Source organism: Gossypium raimondii, chromosome 6 (assembly GCF_025698545.1).
Source record: "Gossypium raimondii isolate GPD5lz chromosome 6, ASM2569854v1, whole genome shotgun sequence".
NCBI lineage: Eukaryota > Viridiplantae > Streptophyta > Magnoliopsida > Malvales > Malvaceae > Gossypium > Gossypium raimondii.
Genome location: NC_068570.1, coordinates 3900653 through 3918419, shown reverse-complemented (window position 1 = coordinate 3918419; position 17767 = coordinate 3900653). Strand labels below are relative to the sequence as shown.

The window sequence follows — 17767 nt, the reverse complement described above, 5'->3', positions numbered from 1 at the left end:
TACCAACTAATTCATCCGCCAACTATATTGTTTCAAAAAATTGCTAACTTCAAATACGACAAAGTATAAAACATTGGGCAGTTATCAACATGACTGTAAATACTTGGTGTAGTTTCTCTTACAAGTGCCTCAACAATTTTAAAACATTTTCTTTTAAAAGCAATTTCAATTGGAGTCTATAGGATACCAAACTAACAAATTTAATTTTATTAGGCATAAACTTCTATTGCATTTTATTAGAGTTCATTCAACTAGGGGTGAGTATTCAGTCGAGTCGAGTAAAAAAATTTCGAGTCAAGTCGAGTCTAGTTAACAAATCCTATTATCTATGCTCAATGTTATGTTTATATGGACCAATTATTTAACTAATAGACAAAGTATAGGATTATTTAACTATATAAACAGTATAATGATTTTGCCTTTTGACTTAATAGGTAAACATTTATCAAAACGAAATAGTTTTGCCTTTTAACTTAATTGTTTTGACTTTTAGCTTAGAAAATATAAACATTTATCAAAACGACGTAATTTTGTATTTTCTTAGTTTGATTTTCGAATAACTCGAATTGTATAATTCACATTCGAGTTAAACCAAAAAATTTGATATTTTTATTCGAGTTGATATGAATAACTCGATTAACTTGAATTGTTTAACTTAAAATTTAAATTTTTTATCGAGTTTTTCGAGTCGAATCGAATTTTGCTCACCTCTACATTCAACCATTTCACTCCAATCTTGAAACATTAGATTTATTCGTGGGTCGAGTTTAAATAAAATAAAGCATGTTATTTGACTGAACTTGACTTTACTCAAAGCGTAACGTTACTTTTCTACCCAAATTTAACTCAAATAAGTTTGAAAGAATTCGAGTTTGACTTGATCTGCACTAGAGGTGATTATGGGACAGGTTGTAACAAAATTTCAGACCTGTTTTATAAGCCCAGCCCAGCTCGACCTGATATCAAAAATAGGCCTAAATTTTTGTTCAAACTTGATCTGGATAAAAAAAGTTAAAACTCGAGCCTGGCTCGATCCGCCCGTATTATTATATATATAAATAAATTTTAAAAATATAATAAATCAAACATATTAAAAATTAAAATCAATGTTTATCAACAAATTGAAAGTAAATTAAAAAGAAGTATTTATACTTAAATAGCACTGAGATAAGTGCCTCTAAAAATAAAATAGTAACAAAATTATCAATAAAACAAGACTAATACAATATCCAAACAATAATACATAGTAATATAATAGTGGAATGATAGCAAAACAGTGACAAAGTAACAAATAATTTTTTTTTGCAAATTTAGGTCGGGTCAGGTTTTGGTCGAAAAAACTTCCTTGAGGCTCAACTCATTTTTAAATGGGCTTATTTTTTTTAACCAAACCAAATTTTTAAGTCTAAATTTTTGCACATTAAGTCAATGAGATTAGGATTGAAATATATGACCTAGTAACACGGTCGTGTATCATCTGATAATTTTCTTAGGGTGCAAGTTAGTGAGTTACATGACCTATGTAACGCCCCGGAATTTGGTTAGAATTATTCAGGTTAGTTGGTTGGATTAGCGGTTAGGTGGGACTGTTAAGTTAATTTTTGCGTTTTAATACTAAAATGAAACATCTGCGTTAGTGGCTAGGTCTTTGGTAGCTTAACCTTTGGTTTAGAGTTTGAGTTTAGGTGTGAACAATGTGGAATTTTTCTTTCTCTTTTTAAGTATTTTTTATTTACAATTTTAACTCCTTAAAATATATGTTAAACCTTTGGAGGGTTTTTGATAATTGGATATTAATTAAATTGTTTTAGAATTTATTTTTTATAAGAGGATAAGAATAATAAAAATAAAAAAATAAAATTATTTTTGTAGTTCCACTCTTTACTCACTTCCCTATTTTTTTTCCCGCTTTCTCCATCTTGGCTTTCACGTTTGTTTTCTTTTTGTTGCTAGGATTTCCCTTCTGTCGTTTCTTTTCCTTCGTATCTCAATCTCAGTCGAATCGGTAAAACCCACCATTTTCACACCTTTTTGCTGTCCATTTCTCTTCCACCAGACCGAGGTTTGCTTTCTCCTAAATTCGCTTTCGTTTTTCTTTTTCCAATTTCTTCAATGTGTGTTTATTGAATCTCTAGTTCTAGTTCTTATAACGTAGAATTTCTTTCCAGAGAATTTTTGTTTTCCTGAAGTTACATGCTTTTGTAATCTAAATTGTAACAACCGAATTTTTTCTCAGCAGCCGACTTTCCACTTAATCGTATCTCAATCTCAGTTGAATCGGGAAAACCCACTTTCACACCTTTTTGCTGTCCATTTCTCTTCCACCACACCAATACCTATACCAAGGTTTGCTTTCTTCTAATTTAAATTTCGTTTTTTTTTCTAATTTCTTCAATGTGTGTTTATTGAATGTGACATGATTGGAAAACCATCCGCCGCCATAATTTATATCCATGTTCTTATAACGTAGAATTTCTTTGCAGAGAATTTTTGTTTTCCTAATCTCCGGATGTTTGATGTCTTTTTCCGGATATTGCTTCGTTTTCTCGTGTTGAAGAGTATCGTTTCTCAAAAAAAACTTCTTTCTTTCTTTGCTTCACTCAACCTTTGAAAGAAATAAAAAATCCGGCTGTTCTTTTTTCTGTTGTAGTAACTTCTTGGATTGGTAAACGAGACTCTGGAAAATGGAATCTTGTTTCAAAGATGCAGAATATTGATGTATGTTTTAAGATCAGCTTCAGTTTTCTTGTTTCTTTCCTTATTCATAGAGAAAAAGCTGTGTATGTAAATGTTTCTTTTATGTCGTATAGATCTATCATTTATGAGGAGTTAATGCTGTGTTTGGTGGTGAAATTGTAGGAGTCACAGATGCTTTTATCTTTTAGTAATTCAGAAAATGATAAAAACTTTTGCTTTACTTAAACCTTAGATTGATATACTGAAGATGTTATGAGTTCATATTGCAAAGTGAATAACACGTAGTTATGGATTTGGTATTGATTTGGGGGTTTCTCTATTCTTTGTTGGTTACTCAAACTTGAAGATTTGTATGGCTTTGTGGTTGTTTGGATTTTCAGGTTAAATTCAGTTTGGGATAAGGTTGATTTGTCTTGAATCTTTTTTATTTGATTTATTATAGTTCTATTCAATGATTTATGTGTTTATGAACTCTTTTATCTTTGATTTATTCCTAGAAAATGCAGGGAAAAAACAGGAATTAAAACAAGAAAATGCATTTTCTTATTAATTAAAAATGGGGAAAACCTGCGGTTGGATGAACCAAATAGGAGTTTCTGTTTTGATTTAGGTGGGTTTTTACAAAGTTTCTTAGGAGAGTGAACATTATACATACATACATATTATATATATACAGACACATAAACAAGCAATTATTTTGAGATAATGTGCAAATGGTTGGTTTATACATAAGAAATTTGATCAACCTATTTTTTTCCCTGAGTAAGGTCGCTCAGAAAATTGAATATATTGGTGTTGAACACAGACTGTTATTCGATATTCACTTCAATTCTAGGTAATATGTGAATATTGGACTTGTTTTAAGGGATAAGTCAATAGATTAGAGGACCAATTCTAGTTGTGGGGTCTTGAGATGGGAGCAGGTCAAGCACGGCAAACCTCTGGTCTGCCACTCTCCTTGCTGTCAATTTAACATGGTTTGAAGTGTTAGGGTCCAAGGGAACCCCAAAGCGAAAGCAAAATCTGTATAGATTTCATTTTGGTCATTTGTTTTTCCTTGTTACTTTCCCTCTGCTTCTTTTTTTTTTATTTCGTTCATATAATTTTGTTCTTTCAAGTATTGCGTGTGCATGTGGGAAGGGCAAGAAATGACAAATAGCACTGTAAGTCATAATCATGCAGCTCCAAAATGGGACCCTTAGAAACCATATGGATATGATGAAGATGAAGGATAGAGAAGCTGTTAGCTAGAAAAAAGCTGATTTACCGCTTAGTTGATGCCGATGTTTATCAAACACTCATATTCATGATTCAGTCGTTTTTAATTTTTAACCAAAAATAAAAAAACATATAATTTTCGGTTAATTCGGTTAACCGACCGAATTGTGTCTATGTGTGAACTTCTAAATTAGTGTTTAGTGAACCGTGTGTGCTTTACTGCTAGAATTGTGTTCTGTGAACTGTATATATGTGTACTGTATACATGTGAATTGTTAGTTTAAGTTTTATTTTTGGTTTGCAACAGCTATGTCGGAACCAGATTGTGCTATTATAGACCAGGATGGCAGTGTGTATTATGGAATGCTAAAGATTTCGGGAAAAGAAATTAACTCCACTTTCTTGGCGTTTAAAGATGAAGAGAAAGCTTTGGAACTATACACACATTTAGTGGAGCATCAAGATGATTGGATTTTATGCTGCCATCATCTTGTACGGTATCAAGATGAATGGCTGGTTGCATTAGAATATTCTAAAAATATTGTAACATATTTTAGAGAAAGGATGGCGAGGTGGGAAAGTAGTAACCGAAATGAGCCTGAATGGTTCAATTATATTAGTGAGGATTTCGGTAAGATCTTAAGGGATGTGGCTTGTATATGGGCTAAAAGTAATAAGAGCATTCATACGCAAGATCCGGTAAAGTCTATATTCATCACTAATTTCAGTGGGAGGGTAAAGTTTTTACCCAATTTAAATGCATCTGATCAACCAATGGAAGGTGATATTGATCAGTTAAAATATTTGATGAACTACATCGTCAATATGCCATTCGGATCTGTTATCCAGAATTATCAGAAATTCAATATGCCGAATGAACTATTATGTTTTCTTACCCAGCTCAATTTTCGAAACTTGTAAGTTATCTTTCATATATTTATTTTAAAGTTCGATAACTCATATGTTCTACTTCATTAATTTCATAATTTTTTTGTTTACCTATTTGCCTATGTTCAAATGGATAGAAAATTCATGAGTCCCGCGTTTCTACTGGATGCGCCTTTATTTTGGAGACCTGTTGATAAGTTCCATTTTATTATCAATCTGGATCACATCATGAAGCGTGGAGAGATTAGTGTGTCACTTTTTGACGGTTGCCTAGATCGCTTGAGAAAAAAATATTCATATGATTGGGTGTTGGTGGTGAGTCAGCATCCGGTGCTTAATTCTATACTCGAGCATCAAGATTTTCGTCAATCAAGCAATTACCATGCCTCTGTAGTACGGTACTGCTCTAATGTTTACCGTCATTACAACGATAATACAGCACGAAAAGTAAGATTTCAATATTTTTTATTATGATATTCTATTTACTTTTGTTATTAACTTTTGCTTAAATTGTTTATTTTATAGATTAGCATCATTAACATTGAGAACGAGTTGAGCATGCTACTGCCAGAGCTGTATCTTCATCTATTTGAAGGTTTAATCTTTTATGCAAAAGGAAAAAATATCAGGTAAGGAATATAGAAAAATTGTATTATCATTGTAAAATTGTTTTTTAATTCATATTAAATGAATATTGTTATTTTAATGTTTTGATATAGGTACCCAATTTTTTCGAAATCAATTATTTCTGAAAATCCATGAAAGGTAAGCAAGTTGGTTTTCTCTTTAAATATATTTAGAAACTGTCACACCTCAAAGTCGGGACTAAAAGTAGGAAAAAGAAAAGAATAAAAAGAATCACGTGATTAAGAGGAAGAACAAAAAATACGAGTTTAGAAAATCCGGGTAAGAGAAATACGGGTTAGAGAGTAGTAACTAGAACTTCGGATTAGCTTAGGTGAGATTAGAATTGAAATCAAGGATCAAATTGAAGCAAATTACTTCAATTGAAATCGAGAAATTCGAATTCTTAAAACAAGTCGCTAGAAATTAGACTATGTTAAAGATTTAATTTCATGCTTGTTAATAGTAATTAATTTCATGCATGTTAATAATATATTTAATCTTCTTACTTATTTGTTTATTCAATTTTATTATGTTTATAATTGAATTTAAATTTTGTTAGTACTATTGAGGATACATTATGTTTACGATTTTCTATGACTTTTTATAAATGTTTGTTGATTTTTTTTAATGTTTTATACATCAAATACTAGTTTTTGCCATGTGGTGAAAACAACCAGCAAAAAAATGGCACTTTTGGCTTTGTAACTTTGAGGGATAACTTTAATGATAAAAGGGCTTAATTTATTATAATTCTAACGTCTAGGGGTTCAATTGATTTTTTTTGGAAAAGTGTAGGGGCCTTTTTTGGTTTTTGTCCCCTAAGCCTGTAATTTTCGCTGCAATGATATAAAATTATATTCCTAATCTTAGATTTTTTTCCCTCCCTTTTAGGCCCCAACTGGAACGTGTTGGTGCATGGAGTTGTGTTAAGCCCCATGTTGATGGTGAAGAGAGACTTTGAAGATGCCGTCAATTATTTTGGTTAAAACTTTGAAGTTGTTGATGTAATTGGATGCTTTCTTTTTGGATACCGAAATATTGACAATGTTAAAAGTATATAGTATTGTGATTTTGCACTTTATTCAGTTTTCTTAAGGCCGTCTCTCTTGCCCTTCAAATAAAACCCATTACGAGGTTTGAATTTTTATAACAGCCCATGGATTCCATGAAATTTGAAAGGGACCCAGATGGTTTCGCCTTCAATTTTGGTGATGTCTCGTCTTATCACGCTGAAAAATATGGTTCTTACGATGGTTTTAACAAAGGGTTTCAATCATCTCCACAACACGTTTCGATGTGTTTAGACTCCACCTTTCTTGGGCTGCAAGGTACTGGATACGAAAAGGGTGATTCATTTGGGTCTTATAGTATTGGTTACAATCAGTCCAATGATTTGTCTTCAGTACCGAGTTGGCATGATAACCAAAGAAACTATCTTTTGGAGCAGAGAATGGAACAGAGTAGGGGATTGGATAATAGGGGGATGTTGCTGCAGGGTGCTTTTACCACTAGGCCCTACATTGGTAACCCTTTTGTTTGTTCCCAGCAATGTGGAATTGATGGTAATGGAGGAAGAGCTGCCATTGATTCATTGAGTTCTCCTGGGTTCTTGCACAGTAAGATTCCTCTTGAGGAGAATGTAATGGAGGATCATAGTGTTATCATTCAAGGAAGAGGTTTGAAATATGATATCGAGAACAAGGGCTTTGATTCGTTCAAATGTTGTAAGAAAAAGACTCTCAAGGAGTTTGGATTGCAAAACCTGCAAGAGAAAAACTCTAAACTTGATAAAAGACATGGAGAAAATGTGATACTGATGCCAAGTCCATATTCCTCAGTTGAGTTTCAAGGTTGTATATATTACATGGCTAAGGACCAGAAAGGTTGTCGCTTCCAACGAAGGATATTTGATGAAGGAAGCTGCTTGGATGTTCAAATTATATTCAACGAGGTTACTGATAACATTGTTGAACTAATGATGGATCCCTTTGGAAACTACCTTGTCCGAAAGTTACTAGATGTGTGTAACGAAGACCAAAGGCTGCAGATTATTCTCACTGTGACCAAAGAAACCGGACAGCTAGTGAGGATTTCCTTGAACACATATGGGTATTTGCTTCATTTATCATTCATTTTCTTTTCGTTTTAATGATATTGTTTGTCAATATATATATATATATATATATATATATATATATATGTTGCTAAGGGGATTCACCGTGCTATATTTCAGTACACGTGTGGTACAGAAGTTGATTGAGATTCTCAAATCCAGACAACAGATTTCTCTTATCAAATCTGCTCTTAAACCTGGAATTCTTGATCTCATCAAGGATCTTAATGGGAATCACGTGTTGCAGCGCTGCTTGCAATGTCTTAACAATGAAGATAATAAGGTATAAAGATGAGGGGTAAATTAACTTTTGAGGTTTAATATTTGTTCTCGTAAATTATCCCAGTCATGTACATTTCTAAGTTCTTTTTGTTTTGGGCTAATTGTTACTTAGAATCATATTTTTTCTCTAAAATGAATCACTTTTCATGTGTGGTTCACTACTATTTGTTTAATATGTTGTGAAGGTCATGTTATGATACCATCATGAGTTTTCTTTTTGACGATGACTTATATTTTAAGTCTCAAAATGCACATTTTACATTGTTTAGTAACAGTTTATGCAACATGAATCTTTTTCATTGTATTAAATGATTTTTACTCATCCAACTTTCTTTGTTTCAGTAGCATGTTGTAGGTTCATTGATTAATAAATCAACCGGAACTGTATTAAAGAATCTGGCCTTCAACTACAGTCTCATTACATCACGCCAACCTACTGCATGATCTATCTCTAGTTAATTATTTGAAGATATGTCTTGTTCCCATGTATTTCATCTTGACAAAAGTTACTCAATTCTTCTAAAGAAAATTGTATGGCTATTTTAGGGGTCTTTATTCTATGGCCTATTACCTATGCACTTAATTTTGTCTCTGATGCCATTTGGAGGCATACCTTGGTTTGATTCAATACAAAGTTTGAAGGTTAGAGATCACAACGATGTTCTGTTTGAACATGTAGCTCCTCTTCGTCGGTTCAGGGTATTCTTTGTATGTATACTCTTAGTATATTTTAACTCATTGTTCGTAGGAGTGTGTTGTAAACGGGGAAAAGGCTTTCTTCTACAGGCTTAATTTTGGCTATTTGGTTATTTGCATACTGCCGATGCATGACAGTCAACTGTCATGTGTCCAAGGAGCCTGTTAGAAGGAATCTGTTCCATCTTTTCGAATTTTTATTAATGCGAATATTCTTTCCATGGGATGAACCAACATGTTACAGGTTATAATAGCAAGTGAGATAGAGATTAAATAAAACACTTGAAGAGTTCTTAGTCCATTGGAAGAAACTCTTGTACCTTGCAACTTCTTATGATTGATCAAGCACTCCTGTGTTGAGTTGTAAACTTACAGAATTTTGTCCAAATTCATGATGAAGTATGCTTCTTTTCATACCGTAGTTGGCAGGCTTGGTGCATTTCTGTTTTAAGAATTCTATCTCCACTTTGATTTTATGCATTTTCGTATGACCTAACATCTTATATTTTTACTAAATTTTGATTCTTAAACTTTTTTGGTTGATGCAGATTATTTTTGATGCTGCTGCAAAATTTTGCATAGATCCATGGCTGCTGTGTGTTGCAACGTTGCATTGCTCATTCCAATGGACCACATCGAGATAAGCTAATCACTCAAATTTCCAGAAATGGACTTCTTCTTGCTCAGGATCCTTTCGGGTAATAAGTGAAGCTCTGATTGTTTATTTCTTTGCTTCCTAGTTTTCTGACAAGTTAGGTTTCCATTACTGGTTCTGACTACTTTAGAAATTTACTTGAATCAAGTTGAGTAAACTTGGATCCAGCTTAATGAAAAAATCATCCCACTTACATATTTATGTGTTTAGCATGCTAATGAACTGTATCATCATGTAAAAATTCATGATAGGATAACAATCTTGCTTCATAGAACAGGGTGATGACTGGCATCTTTCATTAGAGTTGAATGGATGCATCCTTAGGGATTGTCTGCGGCCAATAGATCAGGTTTTTGAGAGTCATTAATCCATTTAATAAACATAGCCATTTCTCTTTTGGTATTTAATTCTTCAGCCACTTCTGTTCCTTCTACCATATGTCAAATGAGTATGGTATGTACTCATTGGGATTGAGAATAAATGACAAGCTAACATCTTGAGCTCAATGTGGTGCCAGACAAGCTTTCATGTGTCAAAAACCTGCTGGTAAGTGCATAAGATTTGCATCACATTTATCTAATATTGATGGGTATTTTACTTCTAGAATGCTAACATGCTTATTAGTTATAATTAGTTGGCTGTGAATCGAAATGCTGTCTGTGCTTTCTGGTTCAGCTTTTGTGTCATTAGCTGCAATATGTGTGCTGGATTTTTTATTTTCTACAATTAGATTCTTCATAGCTGCAATATGTGTGTTGGCATATCAGAGTGCCTAAAAGGGAAAAAAAAGGCCCTCTAACAACTCTCCTACATTAGAAATAGACTCATCCTTAGAACCATATATAATCATGAATGACAAGGATTTCATCAAGAAAATGGCGCTCTCTCCCTCATTTGTAGTCTTCTTTTGTTGGCTGGAACAGGAACTATGTTGTTCAGTACATTATAGAGCTGAAGGTCAACTCTGGCAACTTACTATCTCAGTTCAAAGGGCACAATGTTCATCTCTCAATGCAGAAATTCAGCAGCCATGTGGTTGAAAAATGCCTCAAGCATTTTGCAGAGAGTAGATCTCAGATCATCCGTGAGTTAACCTATGTTGTTCACTTTGAACAATTATTGCAAAACCCATTTGCCAACTATGTAATTCAATCTGCTTTAGTAGTAACCAAGGTAAGGGAACAACTTGTCGTTTCTTCTGCCATTTTTTATGCTTTGATTCATAACTAGTTCAAATCCGCATGAAACCTCCCATAGGAATTCTCTTCATCACATAATCAATTTTGTCTTGAGTAGGGTCCTCTACATGCTTCTCTAGTAGATGCGGTTCGACCACACACGATCCTTCGTACCAGCCCGTATTGCAAGAGAATTTTCTCAAGGAACCTCCTAAAGAAGTGATCGAAGTCACTTTGCCAAAGTGTTGTTGTTCGTCCAAAGTTTGCTAGCTTGTTCAGTACAAAATAAGTAAATGTCCTGGGATTACTAGATAGAGAATGTAAGACGAAGCTACTGGTGCTGAAGTCTTTGATGAAAAGACTTACAGCCTCAGATCAGCGGATCATCTGCTTTGGAAAGAGTCCTAAGGATGTAGAAGAAAAATTTTGCTTCTAGTTGTTTATTATGTAGTTGCAACTTGTATTATTCTGTTGTCTTGTTGTTGTCTTATGGAGCCAAACTTTGGATGTATGATATTTTTATCACGTTCAAGGACTTCAATTTCTGCTTAGGAATGTTGCAAATCTTATGCCCCAATTTCCCTTTTTCTCATTTGGAATTTGGAAAATAATTGAACATCATGTCAAGTTCTTCAGAAAAATAAGTGAACTTTGCTAAAAATAGAAGTTAATTGTCTAAACCATAGAGGGCTTAAAAGTATGGAAATATAAGGGTCGGGTAACACCTTTTTATTCCATAGAATAGAACGTATGATGAACTGTTACAGACAGATCTGAAGCAACTCCTATTGCACTACCAATTCTCAAGGAAAAGGTAATTAAGGGTATAAAAATGATAACTACACAAAAGCTAAACAAACAACATTAGAGCAAATACCAAACGTTTCTAAGGTGGTATCTTAGATGAAGATCAAAGAGTCATAGATGGGACTAGATGTGGTCAAACAACAGCTGAGAAACAGGAAACAACCAACTTCAGGATGAATACGAGTTTGTTCACAACTTCCGGCAGTGGAGGTGTAAGCCTTTGATCCAACACATTGTTTAGTGGAATGCTTTCAGCAGTTAAAATTGATAGATTAGAGAGAAATTCACCCGGATATGCCCCGACTATCAATTCCAATGCCAGCACACCAAAACTAAACACATCACATTTTTCAGTAACTTGCATGGTGTAGGAAAGCTTTGCAAAGAAAAAGAAATAATAGTTGATAACAAATATTATCCTCTATGCTATGTCATCTATGGAAGTAAAATGAAAAATCACATGGTGCAATGTATCCGTATGTTCCAGCAATATTACTCTAATTAGATGAGTCTGGATTGATAAGCTTAGCAGTGCCAAAGTCTGAAAGGTGAGCTTAATACTCCAAGTCAAGCAAAATGTTGTTGCTTGTTATATCTCGATGAACAATGGGCGGTGAGCAAATAGGAGAGGGCATGAACAAAACCTTTGACAATGTTCACCCTCTTGTTCCAGTCCAATTTCTTAGATTCTTCATTCTTACTGAGAACTGAAGCCAAGCTACCCCTTTCAAGGTACTTGTATACTAAGAAGGAACGACCTGCAGAGGAACAAAAACCGTAGAACTTCAGAATATTTGTGTCTTGGTTCTACTAATGCCCTTACCCCATTCAGGAACTGTCTTTGATCTGCCATTTCACCGGTATGCAATGGATGGAATTTCTTCACAGCTACAACATATCCTGATGACGGCTCTGCTTTGTACACGTTTCCATATCCTCCCTTCCCAATGCAATATTGAGCATCAAAATCTTTGGCGGCTCTAATGATCTCTTCATACAATATTCTTCCATTAAGGGGAGTGACAGTGAAAAATATTTCACCACTTGCATTGCTTTGTCTTTCTTCATCAGTATCTATCTTCCTCTTCTTGAAGGCAAACAATAAAGCAATTGATGAAATCGAGAGACCAGAAACCAATAAAAGAGGGAACATAACTACGAAAAGGGTTTTGTTGTTGTTGTGACCCTTCTTAGAAAAAAGGTGTGCAAGGCGGTAGTCCACTAGCATTGCCACACAATGCTTTGTTCCCTCTCAATTCTTGTACTGAAGCATTTAGAAATGCTTGGCTGTTGGGAATGGGACCCTGGAGCTCATTGTATGAAATGTCAACAGTGTACAAGCCCCGGAGATGCTCAAAAGAGGCTGGGATTTCACCAGAGAGATTGTTGAGAGAAAGGTTTAGCGTCTCCAAGCTCTGCAAACTTTGAAGTTCCCCGGGAATCTCCCCTGAAAGCATGTTGTGACTCAAATCTAGATGAAACAGCCTAGTTAACTTGCCTACTTGAATTGGAATATTTTGGCTAAACTGATTGATGCTCAAATTCAAGTAGAATGACATGGACAGATTCCCTATAGTTTCAGGGAAGGACTTGCTCAATTGGTTTGCAGACAAGTCTAGATACAAAAGCTTGGACATAAGTCCTAGTTCCAGGAGTATTGCACCACTGAGATTGTTCCTTGAAATAGATAGGATCTCTAAACTTTTGCACAACCCCCAATTGGAAGACACTTCACCATAAAATTCGTTCTCACTTAAATCTTCAGATTCGGGTAAACGCTTAAATCTTCAGATATATTTCCTCTGAGTCGGTTTCTTTCAAGGTAGACTCTCTTCAAGCTAGTGCAAATTTTCAACCCTTGAGGGATTGGTCTGGTAAGCTGGTTGTCATTTGCTGTGAAGTATTCAAGTGATCCACCACGGCAAATGCCTTGTGGCAAATTTCCTGTCAGATTGTTGTGGTCTAGTTCTAACACGGTCAACTTCATCAAGTTTCCAATTTCATTAGGAATGGAACCTGAGACCCGGTTGTCTCGGAGGAACAGAATTTCCAAGTTGCTCAAATTGCCAAGTGAAGCAGGAATAGAGCCGTTGAGTTGGTTTTCACTCAACTCCAGGTCAACAAGAGAATTCAAGTTTCCTATCTCCTCAGGAATTGGACCAGAGAGTTGATTTTCATAGAGGTGGGCAAGTGTAAGAAGTCTCAAGCCACCAAATGAGGTTGGGATCAAGCCAGATAGATTGTTGTGATAAAGGCTTATTTCAGAAAGAGATTCCATATTCCCTAACTCAAAGGGGATGGGACCTGAAAGACTATTGTTAAACATCTGAAGCACCGTCAGTTTTTTCAAGTTTCCAAATGTGGAAGTGATGGGACCAGTTAGACGGTTGGTGTCCAGGTAAACTTCAACTAAATTCCTAAGGTTTCCCAATTCTGGAGGAATGGGACCAGAAAGGGAATTATTATAGAGAAGCAAGGAAACAAGTCGACTTAGTTTACCGAGAGAAGCAGGAATGCAACCATTTAGCTTGTTGCTACACAAGGCAAGGTCAGTGAGAAATTTGAGCTGACCAATTTCTCGAGGAATTGAGCCGTTCAACTGATTTCCAGCAAGGTGGAGGGTCTGACGATGTACAAGGTGGCTAATTTCAGGTGGGATTTGGCCAGAGATCTGGTTAAAGGATAAATCGAGGTAGGTGAGTTTGGAGAGCTGACTGATTTTAGGTGGGATTATGCCATAAAGTTCATTGGTGCTAAGGTCCAACTCTGCAAGATTAGGCAAAGACAAGAATGGGAATAAATGGAGCGTACCTTTTACACCATAGCCAGTGAGGTTAATCTTTGTAACACTGTCAGCATGGTTGCAATGGATTCCAAACCAAGCACAAGGACTTGTTTTGGTATTTGGGTTGTTGGAAGTATTCCAGGAAAGCAAAACAGAATGGTTTTGGCTTTGAAGGCTGGCTTTCCATTTGAGGATTGCCAATGCTGCTGCTGCAGAATCAGAAGCAACATTAAGAGAAGAACATAGTAAAGTAACACACAAGAGTAAGGGAGCAAGCAAGGTTAAACTCTTCATGAGTAACAAATGCTCTGCATGCAAGTAACAACCATGATATGAAGGTTAATATATAGGTTAATTGCAGTAGCCTGTACGATCAAACTAACTATTAAGTCTTTCAACCCTCAAATAAAAAACTTTTAAGTCTTTCACCCATTTTTCACTCCATAGTTTTATGTCTTTGTATTATAATAATTTATGTCGGCCGATTTAGTGTCAAGAAGACAACTGTCATGTAAGACTACAAAATGGAGATGTGGAAAAATGGATTCAGTGTAGGAACATAAATTTATCCCTCTAAGTCTTCGCATTCTATTAGTTTATGTTATTCCGTTAAGTTCGTTGGCAATTTTTGTACTGTACTTACGATAGACTCTCCATCTTGACTTGGACATTCACACAGGCAATAAGCTTTTATCTCCATATATATAGGTTAATTGCAGTTGCCTGTACGATCAAAGTAACTATTAAAAGTCTCTCACCCATGTTTCACTCCAAAGTTGAAGTCTTTGTATTATAGTAATTTATTTTAGCCCCATTCAAGGTCAAGAGACCTTTTCCCCTTTCAGTCTTAACGTATGATACACTGTCCGTTTTGATTCACACAGGCTAAAAGCGTCTTTCTATTTTGGGTCCAAGGCAATCGCATTTCAGACAAAGCTTTCTGCTATTACAGAGTTAAATTGTCACATGAGACTTGAAACAGAAGATGTCGAAAAATGAATACAATGTAGTAACATAAGTCTCACCCATTTCTCAAACCAGTGTCGACTTGTATCTAAGTCTTTGTTAATGGTCGTTGGTATCTTTTATAGTTGGCTTATCATAGACTCTCCATATTTATTTTGGGCATTCACACAGGCAATACGCTTTTCTCTTTTGTCTTCTTTGGGTCCCAAGCAATAGCATTTCAGAGTTTATACCAACCCTCCTGTAATTTAAACGAGTATAAAATATCATACGAGGCTCGAAGTGGGAGATGTGTGCAAATGAATATTTCACTGTTCTAACTATAACTGAAACAAAAATTGATAATGTTTCAATGAATTCAGGGTTCCAAAACAAGAACTAAGATACCAGAATTAAAAAAGAAAATTTCTAAGAGGATAAATGACGAACATCTTGCGAGCAGAAAACGAAAGAAACTCAAAACGTGACCACGCAATAAAAAAGAAAGGAGCACACTCAAGACGGGAAGTCGGAAGAGAAGTGAAGTGATGCGGTTAAAAACAACACTAGCCCAAAGATTGAAAGATGATAGCGTATCCAAAATCAAGCCAAAGTTTGACAAACAACTAAACAATGTAAGACTGATGATTCCTTAATCATCTCCAACAATACCACCTTGTAACTTTCAACTCTGTATTTTTATTTAAGTAGTAATGCAGTAAAAAATACATGTAAGCTCCATTTAGTTGATATCAATCCATCTACTTTTTGTAAATGAAGATTATACCTAAATCATTTATAGTTTTTCTTTTCCTCTTTTTGGTAAATGAAACAAATCATTAGTTTTTAAGTGTTAATGAAAATTCTAGGGTGAGTATTACTAAAAAAAGCTTAGGATTGAGTATAGTGACAAATCAATGTTGGTGAGTTCATGAGTTGATTAATTTAAAAAAGGAGTATTACAAAAATTTCATCTAATTTATACCAAGGTCTAACTGTTCAAGCTTGGGCAAAGACAAGAATGGAACTGTAGCTTCTAGACCATAGCTGCTAAAGGTTAATCTTGAAATGCAGTTCCTCACAAATGGGTGTCACCATATAATTGGTTGCTTGTGTGTCGTCATCACAAATTAACAGTATCAAAATAGAAGTATTAAAGTGTATAATGGAATATAAGTTTAGATACCACTTATATAAAAAAAAAAGAAAAAAAAGAAAAAAAAGAAATACAAACTATATATTTTTAGACATATTTAAGAGTTAAACTACACAATCACCCAAAAATGAATTCAAAGGTGAAAGGAGAAAATGAATCATTAACCAAAGCAAAAAGTGATTTTGAAACAAAAGTAATGATATGTAAGTTCAAATTTATAATTTGAACAAAAGAATATGAATTTGCATACTTCAATTTCTAACTTTCGGGCATCAAAAGCTTAATGATATACTTGAGATACAAAATTTATTTAGTTTTAATAAAGATGGATTATATTTTAAGGGTGTGTTTGAAAAGTTACCTAATAATTAGATTAGAGTGCATTTACTTGTAATTGCATATCTGTCATATTTGGGTAAAAGTACTTTCACCCATATTAAAAATGTGTTTTTTTTGCTAAATTTCTCAAGAAAAATATCCTTCAAACCTCATTCAAAAGTTGTAAATTTAGAGTCTAATGGGATTATTTTTGTAGGTCATAGGTTAAGTAATATTTATGTGGTGCATCTAGATGTTTTAGATTCTTTTCATTCTTGTTTTATGACAAATAGTGAAGAGGCATATTGGTTATGGCATAGAAATTTAAAACATGTTAGCATGAATGTGTTGGGATCTAGTGTCTTCAGTGTAGTATTTTCAACTATGTACTTGTAATTTTTGAATATATCAATGGTTTAAATAAATATGCATCAGATTATTAGTATCTTTTGTATATTCTCCTCAATGATTTTTGCACACAAAGCATAATGAAAGCAAATATTAGTTTCTTGATTATCTAATATTTAACTAATATTAAGCAACATTGTGTGGTAGGATTGCAATGCGGAAAGATAGCTTATATTAGTAGATAATCTAAACATATCCTTAGTCTAATTGAAATTGAGTAAATCAATTAAAGGACTAATATAACATTTATCAAGTTCAATTGAGGAGATACATTGTATTAGATATCGAAGCGAATTAAATCCTAAAAGATACATACATGGATGTGACTGATTGGATTGACAATACATCATATAGGACCCAAGTAAAATAAATCCTAAATCTGTTTATGAATCTATTTACTTGTAACTTTCATAGTGTGGCCTACCTCAATCTTGAGTGGATGATGAGCTATGTATGCATGACTCGTATAATTTTATGTAAGTGAAAGTTTGAGTTCAAATAGGTAAGAAACTGAAAGCTGGTGCGTCGGGTATACAACTTCTGCAGTATGTAGCATCATTTCACAACAGTGAAATTTATAGCCCAATTAAAGAGGAAATGATATTCTCTCATCGACATTACATGATAGATGAAAACTAGTGTGGTCATGAGTCATTTGTATTTGTGAGAAATGATTTAATTACTATTTGTTAGTAATTAACTTTTCATAAAAGAAGATGTAATACTTACCGTGAGATAAAATATGATTATACTGGGAGAATTGATTTATCCCAAAGAGATTGAGAATATTCTATAAGTTTAACACACTTATAACAAGGTCATTGGACGAGCACTCAATGAGTGACTTTCATAATGGTATATAATACGGGAGAGCTTAATCATGATACTTTAGTAGAATGACTTCTTCACTGAATAATGTTATAGTTAATAGGTGAAAATTTGGAATTTAATTACAAATTATTTGAGCCTAATTATATATGTTCAATCAGTCCCT

General features: G+C 34.2%; 2 protein-coding genes across 2 annotated transcripts; one reads left to right on the top strand and one right to left on the bottom strand.

Moving 5' to 3' along the window:
• Positions 1-1872: 1872 nt before the first annotated feature.
• LOC105785036 (putative pumilio homolog 8, chloroplastic) lies at positions 1873-10975 on the top strand. The gene is given in 12 exon segments (XM_052632484.1): positions 1873-2062; positions 2240-2346; positions 4223-4832; positions 4941-5250; positions 5329-5432; positions 5523-5568; positions 6322-7539; positions 7664-7826; positions 9070-9104; positions 9106-9219; positions 10100-10349; positions 10473-10975. Coding segments are annotated over 6 exon segments (1620 nt in total). The 5' UTR covers positions 1873-2062; positions 2240-2346; positions 4223-4832; positions 4941-5250; positions 5329-5432; positions 5523-5568; positions 6322-6586; the 3' UTR covers positions 10578-10975.
• Positions 10976-12914: 1939 nt separating this feature from the next.
• On the bottom strand, positions 12915-14240 carry LOC105771666 (MDIS1-interacting receptor like kinase 2-like). Its single transcript, XM_052632637.1, has one exon. The coding sequence runs from the start codon at positions 14238-14240 to the stop codon at positions 12915-12917; it is 1326 nt and encodes a 441-aa protein (XP_052488597.1).
• Positions 14241-17767: the final 3527 nt, after the last annotated feature.